This window comes from Microtus oregoni, unplaced genomic scaffold (genome assembly GCF_018167655.1).
Source record: "Microtus oregoni isolate MIOR12 unplaced genomic scaffold, Mior012 000013F_ref0000133, whole genome shotgun sequence".
NCBI classification, from domain to species: Eukaryota; Metazoa; Chordata; class Mammalia; order Rodentia; family Cricetidae; genus Microtus; species Microtus oregoni.
Genome location: NW_024543072.1, coordinates 25,097,291 through 25,119,030, shown reverse-complemented (window position 1 = coordinate 25,119,030; position 21,740 = coordinate 25,097,291). Strand labels below are relative to the sequence as shown.

General features: G+C 45.8%; 1 protein-coding gene across 19 annotated transcripts in view; it reads right to left on the bottom strand.

The window, feature by feature from the left end:
• Nucleotides 1-21,740, bottom strand: part of Cadps (calcium dependent secretion activator) — a 437,227-nt gene that overhangs the window by 177,437 nt on the left and 238,050 nt on the right. For all 19 annotated transcript variants that reach the window (XM_041663140.1, XM_041663146.1, XM_041663141.1 and 16 more), the window contains exons 7-8: nt 10,048-10,159; nt 6,260-6,399 (exon numbers count right to left, since the gene is read on the bottom strand). In XM_041663140.1, coding sequence (XP_041519074.1) covers nt 6,260-6,399; nt 10,048-10,159 — 252 coding nt within the window. The remainder of the gene's footprint in view (nt 1-6,259; nt 6,400-10,047; nt 10,160-21,740) is intronic.

Sequence of the window (21,740 nt, the reverse complement as noted above, 5' to 3'; positions counted from 1 at the left end):
TTGACTGTAGCTACTGCTCACTGACTGCAACTGTCCTTAGCCATTTCCCCTTATTAAGAGGAAATGCATAATAAAGAAGGTAGAACAGAACCCTAAACATATTCAGTTAATCCAAAAACAGACAGGAAAAACTGAGAAGGCAAGGACATAGAGACCAGATGTGACAACGAGATAAAAAAACAGCAAGATGACATGGCTCAGACTTTGCTATGGAAGCCCCATGACCTGAGTACCACCCACAAGTGTCAGGGCAGAGGGAGATTTATCAAATCCCAGAAGCTGTCCATTGACTTCCACATGCATGCTGTGGACCACATAGGTGTTGTCTCTGTTTCCCATCTCCCCGCCTCTCTCCCACACCTTCTCTCTCTTCTCTTCTTCTCCATCTCATATATACACCATAAGTGATAGATAGCAGAATGATGATTTTAAACTTTGCCCTATCAGTTATCACATTAAGTATAAATGAGCTATTATCACAATTATAAGGACAAGGACTCAGGCTAGAATTAAAAGCCTTACCTAACTCTGTACTGCCAACAAGAAAAGCAGATAATTTATGTCACTTACTTAACATTTTAGATACAGTTTCATTTTGTAGCCCAGGCTAGCCTAGAGATTTCTATTTTTCTGCCCTAGCTCTCTTGACTGCTAAGATTACAGTTTGTGCCATCATATCCAGCAAGAAAAAAAAGATCAAACTGAGTTAAAAATAGAATCCTACAAAAGGATGCACCTTGCTAATAGCTACTTTCATTACAATTCTGCAGGGCCCACATTACTGCCATGGAAAGTAAATCTTAAGGCAAAAATACTGGCAGAGAGAAGCAGAAGGTTGTTCTGTAGTGATAAGTGGGGCTAGTTCACCAAGAGAATATAATAATTTTAGACTTCCTATCTCCACTCGGAGAGCTTTAATACACACCAAACAAAATGTAACAGAAATGCAAGGAGAACGTAGCTGAGGCTATAGCCTGATATTTTGATATGAGAAAATCACTGATAGGCAATCAGCAGTGAGAGCTGGGAGTATCCTTAGTTGGCACAGTGCTTATTTGGTGTGTTCAAAGCCTTAGGTCCCATTGTCTGCCCCCCCCCCCATAGTGGTGTGGTAGTGTATCTGTAACTTAGCAACAGAGTAGAAGGCTCAGGGAGCAACACAAGGTCATCTTTGGTTATGTAAAGTGTTCCAGACTACCTAAGAACCTGTCTGTCTCCTCCTCCTTCGCTCTCCTTCACACACACAGAGACAAAGAGACACAGAGGGAGAAAGAGATAGAGACAGGAAAGATAGACAGAAAGAGAGTGACACAGAGAGAAAGACAGAGTTACAAAGAGATAGAGACAAAGAGACAGATAAACAGGATATGCTTAGAGATAGAGAAACAGAAAGACAGTGCCAGAGAGATAGACAGACACACACAGAGACAAAGAGACACAGAGGGAGAAAGAGATAGAGACAAAGGACAGCTAGACAGAAAAGATGTGACACAGAGAGACAGACACACAGACAGACACACAGACAGAGTTACAAAGAGGTAGAGACAAACAGACAGATAAACAGAAGGGATATGCTCAGAGATAGAGAAACAGAAAGACAGTGACACAGACACACACACACACACACACAGATAGAGTTACAAAGAGATAGAGACACAGAGGAGAGTGCAGCTATGCCGTAGAATGATTGAGCAGTACCAGACATCCTAACCTAATTGCCATGAACTGTGAATACAGGAGCCAGGCAGAGAGCATGGAGTCTTGAGAGCATTCTATTGGCCTGTCCTGGCACTGTGGTGAACAGCTTGTACCAACAGAAACAGTGGGTACTTTGGGGACCTGAGGGCAGCAAAGGGCTGGGACAAATTTGAAGAACGGGAGGTATATGCTGTGACCCAGTCAAGACCATGGAAGAGGAAAGGACTTTAGCCCTCCGCACCTTCCTATAAAAAAGGGAGACAGAGAAGGTACAAATTGTTGCTGGTGGCCACAGTGGCTCCTTGGATAAACCCTGACCAGGGTCATGCATAGTTAGCCAAGGTTCAGGCCTTCAGTTAGGACTGAACTGAAAAAAGAAACCTGAGCCTAACTCCAGTGTTTACTTGGACTCATGAGGGTTTTCACCATGGTGAGGGTTTTCACCATGGTGAGCCTCAGTTTGTCTATCTGTAAAGTGAGATTCCAAAGAATATATGAGGCTGTTATAAAATGTATGTTCTATGCTAGGTACTGTGACTGAAGAGGACAAGTGGCCTTATGGAAGGGAACTGACATTCTAAGAAGAAAGACAGATGATAAATGAACAAGGAAATGTATGTACTATATCATGCAGAAAGCCGATTTATTATGAAAGCAAGATGGAGAGGGGAAAGAAATCGAGATGGCCATTATAACACTCAAGAGAATAAAGGAAGGAATTCTCACAAGGCCTGGGGACATTTCCAGGGAGCTGAATAGACAGGAGGGGCTGTAAGGCAGAAGAGACAGCAAGCCCAAAGGCCCTGAGGTGACCTGTGCTTCTCTAATACCCAAGGAGGCCAATGAGGCTGTAGTAGTGCTCCAGGTCAGAAAGGTAGTGCCTTATTGCTATGGTAACAGCCCAGGCCTTTGCTCTGAGTGAGATGGATCTTCAATGGATGCTATCTAGCACTTGAGCGACAGGACCAAGGTTAAGAAGGAAATCTCGCAGTATGGAATAGATAGACTACAGGAGGTAAAGAATGAGTGAGAAGTTACAGGGCAACAAGTGGAGGGGAGAAGTAGGGGAGACTTGGAGCCCAGAGGGAAGGAGAAGAGTGGGGGTGAGGATCTGGAGTCAGGATCTAGTCTGAACACTGAGTACAAGGGATTTGTACAAGATAGACTTTGGAGTTTGTGGAAAGGAAGTGTGAGAAATGCCCAACATGACCTCAAGGCTGTAGGCCTGAGCACCTGGCTGAATGGAGAGGACGCAGGCTAAGGTGGGATGATGGGCTTTCTGCTGCCTCTAGGGCTCGTTTGGAGATAAGATGCGGGAAGAGAGATGTGAAGGTACCCCTTCCCTGTGGAGGGGAGATGAGAAGCCAGAAAGCCACTTGGAGTGCCTAATTCTCAAAGACTCCTGGAAGATAATGCTCAAAGCCAAAAGGCACTGTTGATTTTAACTGGCCCTTAGGAAACTCCGTAGATCTTCTGGATGGCCCTGGGGCTTATCTGAGAAACCGCGGTGCACCATCAAGGAGCATGCCCAAGACTTCGGACTTTGTTTGCAGGCTTGAGCAGTTAGAACATAAGTCTCAGTTATGTCTCTTCAAGACTCTTTCCCCCATTACTCAAGCTGTGACTCTACTGTTTTTATTGGCCATCCCCCACACTGTAGGGCTCAATCACCCTACTACCTATGTTCAAATGGAAAAACGTCCATAAATATTGTGCGTGCTTATGTGCGTAGGTGTGCACACGCATGAGGTTTGTGGCCTCTGGAATCCAGATATCAACCTTGGGTGTTATTTCTTGGGTGTCGTCATCCTTTCTGCTTTTTGAGGCAAGTTCTCCTCACTGGCCTGCAGCTCACCAAGTAGGCTGCAAGCTCCAGAGGCCTGACTGTCTCTACCTCCTCAGTGCCGAGAAGGTCAATGTGTGTCCCCACACTTAGCCTGTTTATGAGGATCTTGGCGAAGAACTCAAGCAAGGCAAATGCTTTATAAAACCAAAGCTACCGAGCTCCCTCCAGAAATGCTTTGTTCTTAATCATTCCTTATGTGATGAAGGTTGTTTGTCCCATTTGGGCCACACGGTGTCTGACTTGCTATCACGAACCCCTTATTTACTCCTTGAAGCTCTTCCAGACTCTCCTGGTGTATTTCTTGGCAGGAGGAATGTTTGAACGGCAGCCTAGTGATACATTCATTTGGGAACTTGGCAGACAGGAGCTAAATATCTCCCCCATTCATACTAGGAAGGTAGCCTATAGTATGCTAGCATGCCTACCAATGAGTCCACGGAAAAGTCCCTGAGTCACATACTTCTTTTTCCACAGAGCAAATGAGGAGAAACTTGGATTTCTCCAATGCTGAGAATAATACTGTGCTGAGTGTCTGCTTGGGGGTGGCTAAGAGAGCTTTTGAAGAGGGATTCAAAGAAACCTGGCCTGTGGGATGGGGCACAAACTAAGTCGTCTAAAGACTTCTTAAAAGTCACTTGAGCATGGTGTTTCTGCACACTTACTTTCTCGGTCGGCTCCCTTCCCCATTTCTCTCTCCCTCCCTCCTGCTTACACATCCTCTGGTTCCCGTAACAGATATTTACTGTTTATGAGTCATGTTGTACTAAGATAGAGAACGATTCCTTAACTACTACAGGAACTGTTTATGAGTCATATTGTACTAAGATAGAGAACGATTCCTTAACTACTACAGGAACCTGTCAATCCTCAACTCTTATTTCTTGAAATCGAGACTATGGGGCTTGGAGAAAGAAGGAATATTGAGGGAAACGTTGTTCATATTTCTGGAAAACATATACCAGGAGTGTGATAATGAGAAGGAAAGCTAACCTCAGGAACATGGCCCTGCATGTGTATAGAGTATGCATGTTTGTGTTGGCACGTGCATGTAGGTGTGTGTGTGTGTGTATAATAGCAAAGAGGCATCTTCCTAAGTCAGGCCCAACCTTCTTTTCTGAGACAGCTTTTCGCCTTACCCTTAGAGCTCACCCAGCTGACTAGGCTACTGACTGACCCAGTAAGCTCCAGGGGTCCACCTGCCTCTGCCTGCCCAGGGTTGGGATTGCAGACAAGCATTGCTGTGTGGTGCTAGGGTCCAAACTCAGGAGCTCTCGCTGGCAAAACAAGAACTTTATCGATAGGGCCATTTCCTCAACACTGCAACATTGCAGTGGTTTTTTTTTTGTTGTTGTTGTTGTTTGTTTGTTTTGTTTTGACAGGGTTTTAGCACACTGTCCAGATTGACTTTGAACTCCTGCTTGATAAGATGCTAAGTGAAACGAAGAACACCTGGCTGGTCTGATTAGCGATGACTGAGAATCAGGAGTAAGTGTGTAAGTAGCTGGCATCCTTCCTCACAGGTTTCTCAAGATTCAATCCCACTTGGCTTTGGGAATAGCTGACTTCAACAATGTGCTGTGTGACGCCTACCAGCCTAAGGCAGACATGGCATTTGGGGAGTGGTGTCCGGCCTGTGAACAGCCTTTGGTAGGCATCACAGGTAGGCACTGACCGCATGACGTAAACTCTGCTAGCATGCAAGAATGTCCACTTCCTGTCCTGTTATTTTGGACTTCTTGCAGGCTTCTTTTCCACTGGTCTGGGTTGCTGGCTATCTCTAGGTAACAGGTCTCCCGCTTCCATAGACTTCCAGGCCAGGTTTGCAATCCTGAGTTCTCAATGGGACTTAGGGGTGCTTTCCAGTCACTGGAAGGTTATGGAGGATGATTGCCAGTTGTCAAATGGCACCCACACAGCGTCTGACAGAAAGCCCAGTTTCTTCTGCTGTCTAGATTCTCCCCTCTTCACAGTTACATGGTCCTGCTCCTCTGCAAGGGATCACAGTTTACAAGATCATTTCGGAGGCCGTGGCTGCACAGTAACCAGTCACCACCAACCCTTTGGTTTAAAAAAAGTCATTGCTTTGTTCTCTAAAGCAAAACATTCCTGACTCTTCTTGTTCTGCTTATAGTCACTCAACTGGCCATACCAGCAAGCCTTCACAGAATTAAGGGGACAGATTTTCAACTTTGGGAGCTATGACTTTAGTCAACCTGACATCACTTTGGACCTGATTTAGTCACTTGATCCTATCTCAAGAAGGTGGCTGTCCACCAAGGTTAGAGCGAGGAACCCCTGAAGGCCTCTGGCAGGAACATATAACCCATGAGACCCCCACAAGCACAACCCCATTATTCTTTGACCAGGTTTGAACTGTGCTGGGAGTCCTCTCTGAGGGAGAGGGGAGTTATTCTCCTGATGGTATCCATGAAAATGCAGTAAGTAGAGTTGGAGAATGTTATGGAGACAGCCAGCAGCACGTTCGCTAATAGCAGTGTTAATAGCTGCTTGTGGGCGCTTTTCAGCTCCTTTCCCCACGGTTCTCTGGAGTCCCTCTGGGTTTTGTTTAACTCATTTCCTGCACTTCTGCGCATCCAAAACTGATCCTTATATGTTCCAGGTTAAGCGATCTCTCACTGAGAGACACCCTTCTGTTCTACTTTTGTCTCTAGAAAGCAATGGACACACATCTCCAACTGGGAAGGAAATACTTACCCAGAGTGCTTCATGTTTTGAGGCTTATCCATTCGGACAGCAAGTTTGATTTTGAGGTCTTGATCGGGGCAGTTTTTGGAGACTGTCATTTTGTGCCACTCAGATTGTTTGGGGCTGTTAGGGGTGGGGTGGAGGATAACCTGTAAGGGAAAAAAAAGTATTTGTTTTTGTTGGAAAACAGAGGCAGCACACAGTCTTTTTTTTTTTTTTTTGTATTTGAGGTGTTGATGTGAAGATAAGACAATTAGCCCCTGTCCCACCCCTGAGATCCCTCTATTAACCATAATTAACCATAGTCATAGCTACGGATAAAATGTTCTGTTGCTTCCTTCTTTCTCTCCTTGGCTTGGTCTGTAGGAGCAAGGACAGTGACTTTGTGAGCCTGTTTTGTTTTTGCTAAGATTCGGAAGTAGCAGAGTAACCTGGGAGAAAGAACACTGCCCGTCTCCCATCAGTTATGGCAGCCTCTCAAGAAGAAATAGACATTCATGGTAGACAGGTCTGGGACTTTTCCTTTTCTAACTTGCACCATCATAGGAAGAGTAACATTTCAAAGCCTGAGTGTGTATGTCGGGGAGAGACCCATACAGGGCCACACATAGGCCATAGTTGCTGGCTCCTGGGGGATCCCTCTTGTTGTGCTTTGGGGGGAAGGAGCTTAAAGGGGCTTCTGCTCCGAAAAATGCTGCTAGGCAGTGTGTCAGATCCACTTTGCTTGGCTGTACTGCTCTAATCTTTGGTGTCTGGAGGGTCAGGGCAAAGCTAGGCGGCCATGAAGGGCTCCATCACACTCCATTGCTGGCAAGTAGTTTTGATCAATTAGCCTGATAACAACACACTAGAATTTTACGTTATATTTGTTGCTTTTATATTAATATATATTCAAAAATATAAGCCCTAGATGAAGAGAAACGACTGTAGTTGATCCTCTGGATCTGACATTCCACAGGCAAGTGTTTGGCCAACCAAAGATTTAAAACATTTGGGAAGAAAATAATTATCTGTACTGAGCACATACAGAATTTCCCCCTGGTCTTCATTTCCTAACCAGCACAGAAAAGAGTATTTACATATTATTTACATTTCTTTCATGATATATAGAATATAAATTTTAGATGAGGAGTCTAAGGTAATATAAAGAATACGAGAAGATGTTTGAATACAGAGCCAATGTACTTAGAGGCAGAGCAGTGCGATTTTGGATCTGCAGGACCTCGGGAGCAGCCCCCAAGGGCGCTGAGTGATGTGGCACCTTGTCAATTGTGGTGGTACCCAGTTATCTTTAGGGACAGGTGTCACATTGGTGAGTTGATGTGGGAATACGAACTGGCTGCCACAACCCACCCCTCCAGGAAGCTGAACTCCAGCGATCAGAGCTCCTCTTCCTGGTGTGGGTGCAGGGCTAGCCTGCGGAGACTGCCATATCCTGGGTGTTTTTCTTTTTTTAGGCTGACCTCTGGCCTGAGCCCGTTTCTCTCTCCAACCTGCTTCCATTCTCCAGGAAATGCAACCCCGCTTCACAAATGGTCCATCTCTTGCTGTGGGCTTTCTTCCCAGGACTCAGGCACAATGAATAACTCATAGCTTTTGTGTCTGTGCTCTGTAAGTGTTGGAAGTTAAGGAGTTCTACCAGAGTTGATTTCTGTTCACCCTGTGTGCAACATTAACGGTCAGACCCAGCAAGCTCTGCCCTTGCATCTGCTGGATACATGTGCTAACCCTGCCATGCTAGTGACGGCGTGGGGATGGGCACACACACATCATGTGCGCCTGTATAAACTGGGCATGGAGGATGGGCACACCCACATTGCATGAGCATGTACAAAGTGGCACGGAGGATGGGCACACTCACATCACGTGTGCATGTATAAACTGGCAAGAAGACAATCTGGAAGTCTCTGTCAAAATTCAGAATTTGATTAGAATTCGATACAGGTCTGATATGATATACACATGCAAAAATTATAGCTAAGGCAGCTCAGCAAAGCATTGTTTATACCTCCAGAGATGAATTATTCTAAACATTAATCACTAGATTAATTAAATCAAACCTATATACACAATTGAAATACTACACAGCTGTGCAAAAGGAATCAGGCTAGCATGGGCTACAGTGGACTAATAGATCAACCAATGTGTATACGTATATATGTATAATTTGTGCCTTTTTATTAAAAGAGGCACATATAACCATATATTATCATATATACTGTAACCTCTCTGAGTCTTTTGTTCATTTAAGAAGGGCTCCTTTGGTTAAAAATGTGGGAAATTCGTAAATCACTCCCACGGACACTCTGGAGGGCCGGAGTTGGGAGTGAGGGTAGTCATGGATAGTGGAGACCTCTCCCTACCCTCAAGAAATTATTTTTTAAAAGTAAATTAGAAAAATTTGCTTATTTTTAAAATTTTATGCGTGTGAGACATAACACAGATGGAATAAACTCAAGATGGCTGAAGGGATGAAGCCAACCCCAGGACTCCAGCAGGAGGCTCTGCTCAGCATGGTGGAACTAGCTCACCACATGCATCCATGTGGCATAGAGAATGACTGCACTTGGGAAACAAGGTGCTGCCTGCACCTCAGAGTCAGCCGAGAGTTCCTGAAGCATGAAGGAGAAAGAAGCTAGCGTGCAGTCACCAAAAAGCAAGTCCCTGTATGGACAGCAGCAATCCCACAGCCTCCACCACTCTAACTAATTCTCCATGGGGGTCATGCATTGCGCAGATGATTGGCGAGCTGTCAGCATTCCTCACAAGCCGCTGGATCCCTCCGGGCTTGAGTGAGTATCTGCCTTGGGGGACATCTATGAAATCCCTCAAGGGCTGAGCCTAGTACTGTTGCCAGTACAGCATCCCTGAGGATGGAATTGGGGTGGCTGGGCTTTCTGTGACTCTGGGTCTGGACAGGTTTCTCACAGTCCACAGAAACAGTTTGCCTCATCTCTACCAGGAAAGCTGGAGCACTATTTTGAAGCTATTTTGATCACTGTATCCCTGGGTCTGATCTCTGCTGGAAATGGTGGGGCGGAATGTTCAGCGTTGGATGGGGAGGGAGAGTTTTTCTGGACAGGAGTACCCTACAGCCCGCCTGACTCTCTTTTGTTCCCACCTGATATTGGCAGAGATTAAAAAACAAAAAAACCCAAAAAAACAAAAAACGCTGTTTACAGTCAACTTCACCTATACCTTATCTATATGTGACATCTCAGAGCATGGCATTGTGGGCATGTTTCCAAGGCAGTCAAAGGTGCTTTCTTTAAAGCTGTTTAATGGCTCAGTCAATTGGTTAACTGATACCCTGGTTCTCCAACAGGAGGGTCCCAAATCTGTCATTTCCAAAGTGTTTTCTACCTGAGGGTAAGGCAAACAATTCAAGTGTTTATATTTTGAATGTCAGCATTGAAACACTAATTTCTATTTGTTCTTCTTTTATCCAAATGTGTTGATTTTAATGCTGCCAGGAGGTTAGGCAGTTCAATGCCACAAATCTCATGCTAAGCCAGTCAGAGGCATAACATAGCTTTGCCAGAAACAGCTCTCCAGTCTGATGGTGTGGAGTCTCCCCAACCTGACCTCTGAAACACACTCGTGCTAGCCAGAGTGTATGGAGGACACCCTGTGACTCAGACAGGTTGAGAAACTGGCTCAAGGTCTTGTCACAGGTGACATTGCACGGTCCAGGCTGTAGGCCCCTCGGCACTTACTGTACTGCTTGCTCATGACTTCGGGGTAGGAGAGGTACCCCAGTCACCCACTCTGTGCCCCTTGCCATAGGGAGCACTCACCCGCCCGAGCTCCTTGTCTTCCAGGGCCAGGACGCCAGTGCTCTCGGTGAAAAGCTTTACTTTAACAGCTGGCAGCGCATGCGTGGTGGAGAAGTCGCCTTGGGTGCCCCAGCTGTGGAGAGAATGTCAGATTCAGTATGCACCTTGGCAATGGGTCGCTCTTGGTTAATTTAACACAGCGTCGACTGTCACATCCAGTCCCAGTGCCCCAAAGCTGCCAGAGTGACAGAAAAGTGTTGATTAACTTAGAAGGCGGATACAAGGCAGAAGCTCCGAAACTCGCCATGGGCCTTCCCAGAGTGCCTAGCGCCAGGGGAAGTCAGAGAGGTTCCCGTTGATGCTCTCTTCCCTGCAAACAATATTACACATTCACCAGCCTTTCCTCTCGGCCCTGGAACACCTGCTTCACGGGCAGCGGAACTTTGGTCTGTCCTGACAGAGGGACTTCAGCAGCCACGGGGCACAGGGGGAGCCACTCTCAAGAAGTGGAAAAGAGGATTGAGAGGCGCTTTACCACCAACAGGGTCTGCAAGATGGAAGGCTAGGGATGAGGGGATGTCTCAGCCCCGGAAGTCTGGATTATCCAGCATGGGGGTGGAGCCAGGGCTTGGCTCACACCAGCGAGCAGCTGCTCGGAAATGGTTTCTTTATTCACCTTTCATCCGCTCTGAGGCTGCACCTCTACCGATTATGTAACTTAAAAGAGAAGATTTTTGTGGCCCTGTCGCCGTGTGCACTGAGCAGGCGTTACCTTCTAGGCCACTCCGGGCATGTTTCACGGTGCAGCACTGACCCTTTCCTGTGACCTCCCTGTCACCTGCTTCTCTTGCCTTTGCTGGACTGCCTGTCACCTGCACAGTTCTCTCAGGTGGCAGGGTTTCTCTCTACTTTTACTACCTTGTCAGGGATGGCCTAAATGTCACCTTCAGGGAGAATACATCCTCTGATCTCATAGTGGAAGCTGAGCCCAGGGACAAACGTGTCTTTAGAACAGCATCTTGTTCTGCCTCCAGCCACCAGGGAATTGTGCTAAATGGGCATACTCATGATGGCTAACTTGAGAATTGTGTTATATTTTCTCAACTCCACGAGAACACGGTTCTGTTCATTTATATTACAACCCTTACAACTTAGCATAGTGCGTCATACATACATGGAAGGCATGGAATAAATATTTTTGGATGAACAAGTAGTATCAAATATATGTTCTTTTACAGGGCCAGGAAATAGTACAGACAACAGCTTTTATCTACAGATTGTTTTTACATTATATAACCAATTTCCCATACTGCCAGGCATTTGTTAAAATCTGGTTTTAATGACTACAGCTTTACATTGTATAAATACATTGTAGTTTATGTAACCATTAGTCTATCATAGCAACTGAGTTGGATATAAGATAATACTTAAAGAATTTACCTTGGTTGATAATTTCCTTGGGATAGAGATCTAGAGGAGAGGTGCTTCCTCATCAAGAAACACTTTTATCATTTATGTATACAGCGGTGAACATGAGTCTGTGATACCTGCTCCTCGGGTACTTCATGTAAAGACAATGACCACCCTATATCTGGAGTTGAGTATAAACCAAGGGCATCATTCTTACTCTGCCCAGGGCATTGCTTCTCACCTTGTTGCTGGCCTATTTTGTCATGATCATTTTATGAGAATTCTTTTAAAAGATGTATTTATTTCTGTTTCATGTGTATGAGTGCTTTGCACGGATGAATGCACGTGTCCCGCTTATGTGTGTAGGGCATACAGAAGCCTGAAGGGGGAATTGGACCTCTGGAACTGAGTGAGGGTCAGAGTGACTGTGAGCGGCACTGCGAATGATGGGGAACAAACCTGGGCGGTCTATAAGAACAGAAAGTGTTCTAAAAGGATGATCCTCTCTTCTGCCCTCACGGGTACTCCTTTGACTGTTAGTGGGCCTCACATTTTGCTCTGTGCTTATTGGCTGCTTTTATGTCCTCTTTCACGAAATTATGGAAACATGACCCATTAGTCTCAATGTTGCATTTCATGAAGCCAATGCCATGAACTAAATGGAAGAGGAACAGCTACATAATCCTTCAGGGTAGAGTCACACAGACAGACAGACAGACAGACAAAAAGACACAGACAGAAACACACACACAGGCACGTGCACACAAACATATTTAAAACGGCATGAAACCATCAGGGATTTTTCTTTTCCTCAGCACCTTTTCTGTGCCATCTCCTAGGGGGACTTCATTCCACATGCGCCCTTACAGACAAAAATCACCGAGAATTGCAAGACAGCCTCAGGAGAATGCTAAAGCAAACCAGGGCCCCTCCTGAGCCAGAGGCCTCTGAGAAATCCTGCCATGATGTGGGAGTGTCTTTATCTATCTGTTGCTTTTATTGGTTAATTAATAAAGAAACTGCCTTGGCCCATTTGATAGGCCAGCCCTTAGGTAGGTGGAGTAAACAGAACAGAATGCTGGGAGAAAGAAGCCGAGTCAGGCAGTTGCCATGATTTTCCCACTCCAGACAGACGTAGGTTAAGATCTTTCCTGGTAAGCCAGCTCGTGGTGCTACACAGAATATTAGAAATGGGTTAGATCAATATGTAAAAGCTAGCCAATAAGAGGTTAAAACTAATGGGCCAAGCAATGTTTAAAAGAATACAGTTTCCATGTAATTATTTCAGGTAAAGCTGGAAGCAGCCCACAGCTCCTCCCATACAACACTGCCCCAGGCCTCTGAAGCCAGTATGGAGTCAATCTCCCTGGGCTGAGGATGCAGGCTGGAAGACAGCTGTGCAGTGACTGTGCCTGTCCTGGGCTATTGAAAGGAAACTTCTATACTGCATGAAGGATTGGATTCAGTGAGGGCTACTGCCAGCTCCCTCCTACCAAGAAGGCTTAATCCTCAGACCCTTCCTACACCTCTGTCCTGTGGAGAAAAAACAGTTATGAAAATGTCTACTCTTTGTCTTTTTCCAGCTCAGGCAAGAACTGGCTTCCTTATCATAACTGGTACCCAGACAGTTCCATGCTGCTGCAATAACTGTTTTAGAGGAATCACAAGTTATAGTTGCATATTATCCTCTTTAAAATCTTGTTAACAGTTCTGTGAAATGTCTACATTTATGAACCCATAGTTACAGATGAGGAAGCTAAGGCACAGGGATTCTGTAATGTGTCCCACAGTAATCAAGGGACAGAAATGACAGTCTAACTCCACGCCATATCCCGTCCTTCCTTCATTCCACCACATACATGCTTGGATAATCCATTATCCCTGCAACCCCAGGGAAGCTCCATTTTGGATTGCTGGGATTCTGACTCACCTTGGGCTCTGGGTTTCTTTCCCGTGGTTAATGTGTTTTCTACAATGCTACCTTGGACGTACATACAAACCAGCCAGTGGAGATGCATGGCAGTCTTTGGGGTTTCCATGGGCCATGCGTCAATAAACAAATCTATTTCTCTTTGTTGTATTTTCCGTGCCCTTTTCTCCCGCTGTGCCATCGACTATGGCTGCGAAGATGAAAACCTCCTTTTGAAAGCCTCCCAGAAAGGAAACACCACTGCACTTTGATTTGAAAAGACCAGAGGCTGATAATATTTATCTCGAGCCAAGGCTGGGAAGGTTAACTGACTGACTTCCCTCTGCACACAAGGCAGATAAAGTCCGATGGGTGAGTTTTTTTTTTCTCTGAGATTCTGTCACCAGTGGCACCATAGTCACCCTGTTCAGCTAGCTTACAGAGAGCCACCAATCAGAGGCTTATGTCTGTCACGACCCCTGACCTCCCCCCCCCCCCGCCCAACACTCAGAGCTTTGTGTGGGTCATCTCATTTAAGCTTCCTGGCTGCTCTGTGAAGAACACCCAGTTGCCTCATGCTTTTATAGACAGAGAAAAGTTAGGTTTGAGGAGGTTAAGTAACTGGGCCTCAGCCCATCACCATCATGGGATTCAAACTCTGGGTTTCTGATCTCCAACCCTTCCGGATTAAACCAGACTTCTCTATTTCTCAGAAACTTCGGATGCAGTCACATCTCACAGTCTGACAGAAACCTCTGTGTAACTGGCTTCCTCTCCACACACCAAGTTGTTTGGGGGGAAAAGCAACATTTTCAGCAAATCCTATGTCCTGCACCAAGGACAGTGGCTGATACCCAGTAAATCCTGATTGTTAACTAGAAAGGGAGGGTTGACAGAATGTGAACCATGATGTCATAGGTGGGGGGAATTGTGGAGGTGAGACAGGACATAACCATGACTGTGGGAGCCTCTGGTACCTGGGCCTCCATCTCCTTTAGGGTGGTGGTGACCCTGAATGCCTGTGGTGTCTGGCAGCATGCAGAGCACTGCATCTGATGGCTGGGAGAAATGTGGATGCCAGTGACAAGAAGGTTAGAAAGTGCCACAAGCACATAAATGGAGACTATGGAAAAGGTACCACCTACAGTCATTCCTCCCAATATGAATCCATGCATGGTGAGACACCTGCCTGTCCATTGTGAGTCCTTTTATAAGAAGGCACAAGAGAGTAATTTTGAGGACAACCAAGTTGATTAATACCTAAGCACCACAGTTTAGGGACTTTACCTAATTAGTTCTTCATCAGGGATATGATCTCTAAGTATCCACCACAAGCAAATCATCACATGAGATGCTTCTAGGTCTGGCATCAGTAGGATATGGTTCAGCATCAGTAGGACATGCCCCATGCTGCTAGGTCTAGCATCAGTAAGACATCCCCCATGCTGCTAGATCCAGCATCAGTAGGATATGGTCCAGCATCAGAAGGACATGCCCTATGCTGCTAGGTCTAGCATCAGTAAGACATCCCCCATGCTGCTAGATCCAGCATCAGTAGGATATAGTCCAGCATCAGAAGGACATTCCCCATGCTGCTCAGTCCAGCATCATAGTAGAATAGTCCCCATGGGTGCCACGTTCTCCTCAGGGAGAGCCCATGGGCAGAAGTGACAGCTCTTAAGAATGTGAGACATGATTTCCTTCTATAAATTAGTGATGGTACTGAGCCTAGAAGTACGAACAAATATGTTGAGATTCCATCTTCTCACAGTCAGAGGCTAGCCCCAGTAGAGGACAGCAGCTGTTGAGGAAGTAGGAATGGAGAACTCTTGTATCCTGTTGCTTAGAATGTAAGCCAGCATAGACCCTGCAGAAATAAGTGCAGTTTCCTCCACACAAACATTGTATGATCCAGTGTGACACACCTGAGTATATACCTGAATGACCCCAGGGCATTACTGCAGAGATTTTCCCAACCCATGTTTACTGTTGTCCTGTTCAGAGTAGCCAAGATGTGGGATCAGCCAACATGCCCATTAACACAAACAAGAAAATATGTGTACATGCAGTGGAATTCTAGTCAGCATAAGGAAGAATGAAATTATGTCACTTAGAGGAAAATAGATAGAACTAAGATTATCATGTAAAGTTTTCTCTCACGTGCATAATGTGTGTGTGTGTGTGTGTGTGTGTGTGTGTGTGTGTGTGTGAGAGAGAGAGAGAGAGAGAGAGAGAGACAGAGAGAGAGAGAGAGAGAGAGAGAGAGAGACATGGAAGTAGAAGAGGGGAGGACAGGTAATCTAATAGGTGGGAGGGGAAACAAGAGAGTATAAGGGGGCAAGCATAATATAGCATGTATATATATGGGACCAGTTGTATATAACATATATGAGAGATATAATACATAGATACAAATATATGTATAAAACCAATTGGAGAGGGTTAAAAAGAAGATATAAGTAAATTACAGGCATGCATACACACACTCCACATGTACATACAACACATACATGTGTGTACACACGAGGACTCTTGAAAGTATAAAAACCATTTTGGGCTCATGAGCTGGACAGCAGGAACTGAACCATGGGCCTGGGCTTGGTCATTAGTACATTGATTTATATGTATGATAAATAAAAAAAAATCAATACAAAGAGCAATACTGACCCCAGAAGGTTAGTGGAGGGATTTTCAGGAGAGAGCAATGACACACATAGTGTTTAAGTCAATGACAGGCGCACAGAATGCATTGAGCCTTCACTTTAGGGATATAGGCCAGAGGTTGCTCAGCCCTGGCCTGTGGGTCACTTCCGGCTGCCTATTTGCTTATGCATAGCTCGTGAGCCCCCACATGGTTTTTCTATTTTCAAGAAGTCCTGTATGTATGCATATGCGTGTATTGTGTGCACATGTTGTATGTGTGTGTGTGCCCATGTGTGTATGGGTGGAGGCTAGGGGAAGCAGAATGTCTTGTTCTATCACTCTCTGACTCACTCCCTTGAGACGGCCTCTTACTGAACCAGCTATGTGTTTTCTGCTAGGCTGACCAGCTGGCACGTCCAGCTGCCTTCCCATCTCCATCCTCCTCTCACATTGCTGGAGTTTCTCTATATGTGGGGTCAGAGGGCACGCTCAGTTTTCTGCCTGGATCCAAATTCTGGCCCTCATGCTTACCCAGAAGGTTGCCTTCCCCACCGAATCTGCTCCCTAGACTCAAGTCCCAGTTTCCCCTTTTGCAAATGGCTGAAAACAATGGAATAAGATTAATATTTTGTGATACACGACGCTGCACTGAAATTCCAGTCTGAAGCATGACGACAGTTTTATCGGTGTGCGCCCATGCTCATTCACTATGGGCTGTCTGAGGTTGCATGGCTGCTGCCCTGCATTGCTGCTGCAATGCAGTGTCTGGTTAAGTAGCTGCGACTCAGATCCGCAGCCCATAAGCCTGAAGCATGTACTCCCTGATCTTTTACAGAAAATTCAAGCCCTGTTAGAAGGGGTAGAATTGCCGGCTCAGCAAGGGAACCATGTTTAGTCTCGTTAGTACCTTCAAGGTGTGCTCACCTAGCACACCTGCAAGGGCAATTCTAAATGCACACTTGCCAGGACAGCTCAGCCCATATCAAGAAAATCCACTGGCCTGTGGTCCTCAGGGAACTCTTCACAGAAATGGCCCAGTCCTGGGAAAAAAAAAGGTGTGGGACTCAATGCATTTCAGACCCGTGGCAGCGGCCGGAAGCTGCTCTGAGTGAGATCTGTTTGAACCCGCTGACTCACTTGGTCACACGGCACTATTACTAATATCTGGTAAGAAGCATGAGGAAGGAGACAATCCATATTCCAGGGGCAGGGATGACTCAAACGTCACAGTCCATTATTTTTGCAAATGGTCCACACGGCGCCACTGCTTTGAAAATGGACCCTTTGATCTAGGGAGGAAGCAAGCGCAGGGCGGGAGAACGCCCGGTAAAGCCACCTCGTACTATGTGTTTGCGGAGAGCATCTGCTCCATCTCAGCCACATCTCTGTTTACTATTTAAAGCCTGTTATTTGCAGAAGCCTCTTTGGACCATATGTTATCAACAAATGTTGCTAATCAAATACACACAGTAATTTTCATTAGAATTCTCCCCCCCACCCCCATGAACAACAACAACAAGAAACCACACTTGCCGTAAAGGAAATATACCTCCCTGAACGACAGCAAAAACCTACCAGGAACCTCTGACAACAGTAATATTTATGAACGCACATGTTAGCTAAGAATGCACCCAAGTCAGGCAGGTAAAGACCCTTGAGGAATTGGATTTTTCTGGAGGTCGGTGTGGGGGCGGGGGTGCTGATGGGGGTGGGCGTGGGGTGATGTCATTAGTTGCCATGGTGATGCTCAGCATCAGGCCATAATTCATGCCACGGAGATTGAATTTGCATTTATTCAAGGTGTATGGCTCATGTGAGCTGGGTGTTAAATCGGGGCAGTTCCTAAAATTAACTGGGCTGTAACAGAAGAGGGGTGTCATATTGAGGAATGAAAGTACCCTGGTCCTGTTGCTCAGAGGGAATGTTAATAATTGCCTGGAGGCAACTGCATTAAAAATCTTTTGGCCTGCCTTGCAGCCGACTGTGTGATAACTTACTCCAAGCGAATCAATTGCGCCATCGCAGTGTGTCTCATGCAGACTAATTGATGGGCTGCGATTCGGGGCCTTTGAGTGCTAGGAAAGCTAGGCTACCTCTTAGTCTACATGGAGGAGGCACAAGAGTTCTGTACAAGCCAGGCTGTTGGGAGCTGGAAAGATGAAAGCTTTTGTTTTGCTTCTTTAGCATTTTCTTTGCGGGTTGCGGGGTCTCCTCTCTCAGAGTCTGAGCCCCACCACATCCAAGAATGAGGGTGGACTTGCCTCCCTAACTTCTGCTCCCCTAAGACTCCCCTGGCTTAAGTCAGACTGTGCCAGCCACCCACACATCCTTCTTATCTCATACTTTATACCTCCTATGTATAGTGTAAGTCTGCCCTCTGGTTCCTTCACCTCAGAATTCCTAGTACCTAGCACAGCGCCTGGAAGGCAGGCAGAGTGGGAAGACAGCCACCAGCTGTCAACCCCCCACGTGTGTAAGGATGCGGTAGGACTCAAGGTAAGAGTGACATCTAACTGTCCCTGGCTACCGACTGAAGTCCTTTGGCATGGTTGATGGAGGACGGAAACCAATAAGCTTCCTAAGGGCAGAGGCCAAGTCCACCCTCCTCACTGTGGGATGCTAATATTTAGCTCTGTGCCCATGCAAAGAGATCACTGAATCAACACCCATTGGGCCAAGGCTGGAGGAAATAGTGCACAGGACGCTGTAAACACAAGAGACTAAGGAAGTGACTGTAGCTGATTGCTTACTCTACAATGAAAAGGACCCTGTTGTTTTTCTTCATAAAGGAAGTGCCTGGGTATTTGATTTCTAGAATGTCCTTTTGTTTCATCTTTACCTGAAGTTTCTATCTCTGATACAATGACTTATCTCCCCTTACATACTACTTTTCCACGGCAGAGGTTTGCCTTCTAGTGGGCTACACCCTAACACATGCTTCTGAAGCTGAAGTTGATGTAAGACAGAAGTGCACTGAAGATGCCAGCTAGTGACTGAGCAGCACAGTATACCACGGGTTTCTGGTGGCTTTTCCTCAGGAACACATGACTGCCTAGGTCATATCGCTCATCACTGCTCCCAGCGTCTTGGGCAAGGACTGTATAACACACCAATAACCCAGGCCCCAGTGAACTGCCCCAACTTGAAGTGTTATTTCTGAGTGCATACTGAATGCACGCTGTTTGCACAGCACCGTAAAGTTAAAAACTGAGCCCAAGCACACTAACTTAGGGACTTTAGAATCCTGGGTATGGAAACTATAGTCAGGAATTCCTGATCTCATAATTCCAACTTTCCTGCCCTGATATTGGTTCTAATTCTGTCTCTTCATAAAAATGTTTTTCAAAATTTTGTCTCTTAGTACACCTTGTAATTCCTTGAAGCAAATTTTGGTTAGTGTATTGAGGACTAGGAACTCAGCACATGGTCAGGTCTAAGGTGACTTCCGTCCCCAGCTGACATCCCATCCTACAAACAGCCATCCATGAGACTCTGAAGCTGCCCATCTGAATCTCTCAGGCAGTGTCAGTGGCTTGCTCTGTAGCTGGATCTCTGTTCTGGATCTAAGCGGAGACACCTTTTCATTTGATTGGCTTTTCCTCTTGTGAGGCCAAGAAGGATGCTTGGGCTTCTCATGGGCTACACTGCAAACCAGAAGTCCCAAGGCCTGGAAACTGTGAGACTGTCTCCCACAGTGAGACCCTGCTTTGCATTGCTTACTCCCTGGAGGTGAGCTCCCAGGAAAGAACTTAGTTCATCAACAGGAAAACCCAAATTTCCCAAGGATGGAGCAAAGAACCTTTGGTGGGAGAGAATGACCATGGTCCGAATCGAAAGGAGTGTGTGCCTTCGGTACTGAGGGCTTCGTCCTGCCAGTGCAGGGAACGCCTGCCTCACTACTACTCAGTTGGCTTTCTCTAATCACCTGCTTGCTGTAAGTCCTTACAAAAGATGATGTGTTCCCCCAGCAGCAGAGGCCAAGGGAACAGAAGGCATAATTCTTTCCTCTGGTTGACTCAGACAGTCACCTCCATATGCCTTCCTAATATTGACGATTTTCCTTGGACAACTTTTGTAATCTGAGATCATGCCTGCAGCCTGTGGTCCTTGGAAATACCTGAGAGATTCCCCAGCTGCCATTCTGTGTCCTTCGAATGAGAATCTGCCTTAGGACTCCCTGCAGCATACAAATGACTCAAGACAATACAAATTAAGTTAGGTCAAAGTCTCCAGAGAACCTGGGCTCCTGGAAAGTTCAAGTGCACCCTAGGCTCCTTGGCCAGCCGGGTCTACATACAGTAGAACAGGAAAAGCAGAGAGGAGAGACAGAGACCCAAGAACGTCTTCAGCTTCAGCCCTTGTGTGCAAATGAGGTGTCTCAGGGTTGAACTGGACAGCCAGAAGGTCCCATTTCAATCATGGAACAGACAAATTCATTAACCTCAGCCCTCAGTTTTCACATCTGAGAGATGGATGTATTAATATCATCTGCCTCGGCTTCCCTATCTGCTGGTCCCACAGCTACCTGAGAGAAATGTTCAGTTATAGGTCAGTGCTTATACATACAAATATTAACGGAAGTTCATGGTTACAGGTGGTTCTCCTGATCTAGGCATTACAGGACCAAGAGAGCAGGGCGTAGAGTCTGGCAGCCTGGGTCTCCACACAGCCCTCATTCTCTTGCTCTGGCCACTTTCCCTCCCTGTTGTATGAATTACTTCCCTTCACCATGACAAAATGCCTGAGTCATACAACTCCAAGGAAAACACGGTTTATTTTGGCTCATGGTATCAGAGGGTTCAATCTAAGATTGTTTTATCCTGTGCACTTGGACAGGACATCATTGTGGTGGGAATGAGTGTGTGGTAAAGGAGTTTTCACTTCATGGCAAACATAAAAGATGGGACAGGGAGAAATGGAGGGATAGGGAGAGAGAGAAGTAGGAGAGAGAATAAATGAGAGAAAGAGAGAGAGGGAGAGGGAGAGAGAGAGAGAGAGAGAGAGAGAGAGAGAGAGAAAACAAGCGCCAGAACTTGAGCCTAAACACCTACATCTTCCAGATAGGCCCTGTTTTCCAAAGTTTCAAGAACTTGTCCAAATAGAACCACCAGCTGGAAACAATCATTGAGCACACATGCTTGTGGGTATGAGATTTCATATTTAGGCTATAACACTGGGAAAACACTGTTTATGGACTCTCTCTCTCTCTCTCTCTCTCTATTTTCTCCTCTTAGGATTTGATTAGAAAATGTTTTCCAGGTTTATTCTCAACAAAGCTCCCATAATTTTTATTGACAAAGACTGTGGTAGTAATCATGCAGCAGCATCTCAAAGATGTGTAATAAGTATGTTCAAGTGTTAGATCGCAAGAGATTCAGACACCAAGGCATGAAGTGACGTTATAAATGTTTTCAAACCATCTGAGCTTTTGTTTTCTCTCTTAGCAAATGGAAATTGGGGTTTGAATTTACATTTGGAATGTTTAGCAGTAAAGGCAAGAGAACCCACTCTACATTTCTATGGTATCTCCAAGTACCCGGAATACTTCCTTCAACACTAACCCTCATACCTCCTGAGGATGGGCTTTCTGAAATGAGTTTAGGGTAGATCAAGATTACTGTTCAGTGAAACTCATTCTCTTTTGCCTTCTCCCAGAGAGAGTCTTCCTTCCTGCCCCCAAACGTTCTTCCTGCTTGTTCCACCTTATGCTCTTTCTAGCTAATACACATATCCCTGCATTTTGACCTGGTCA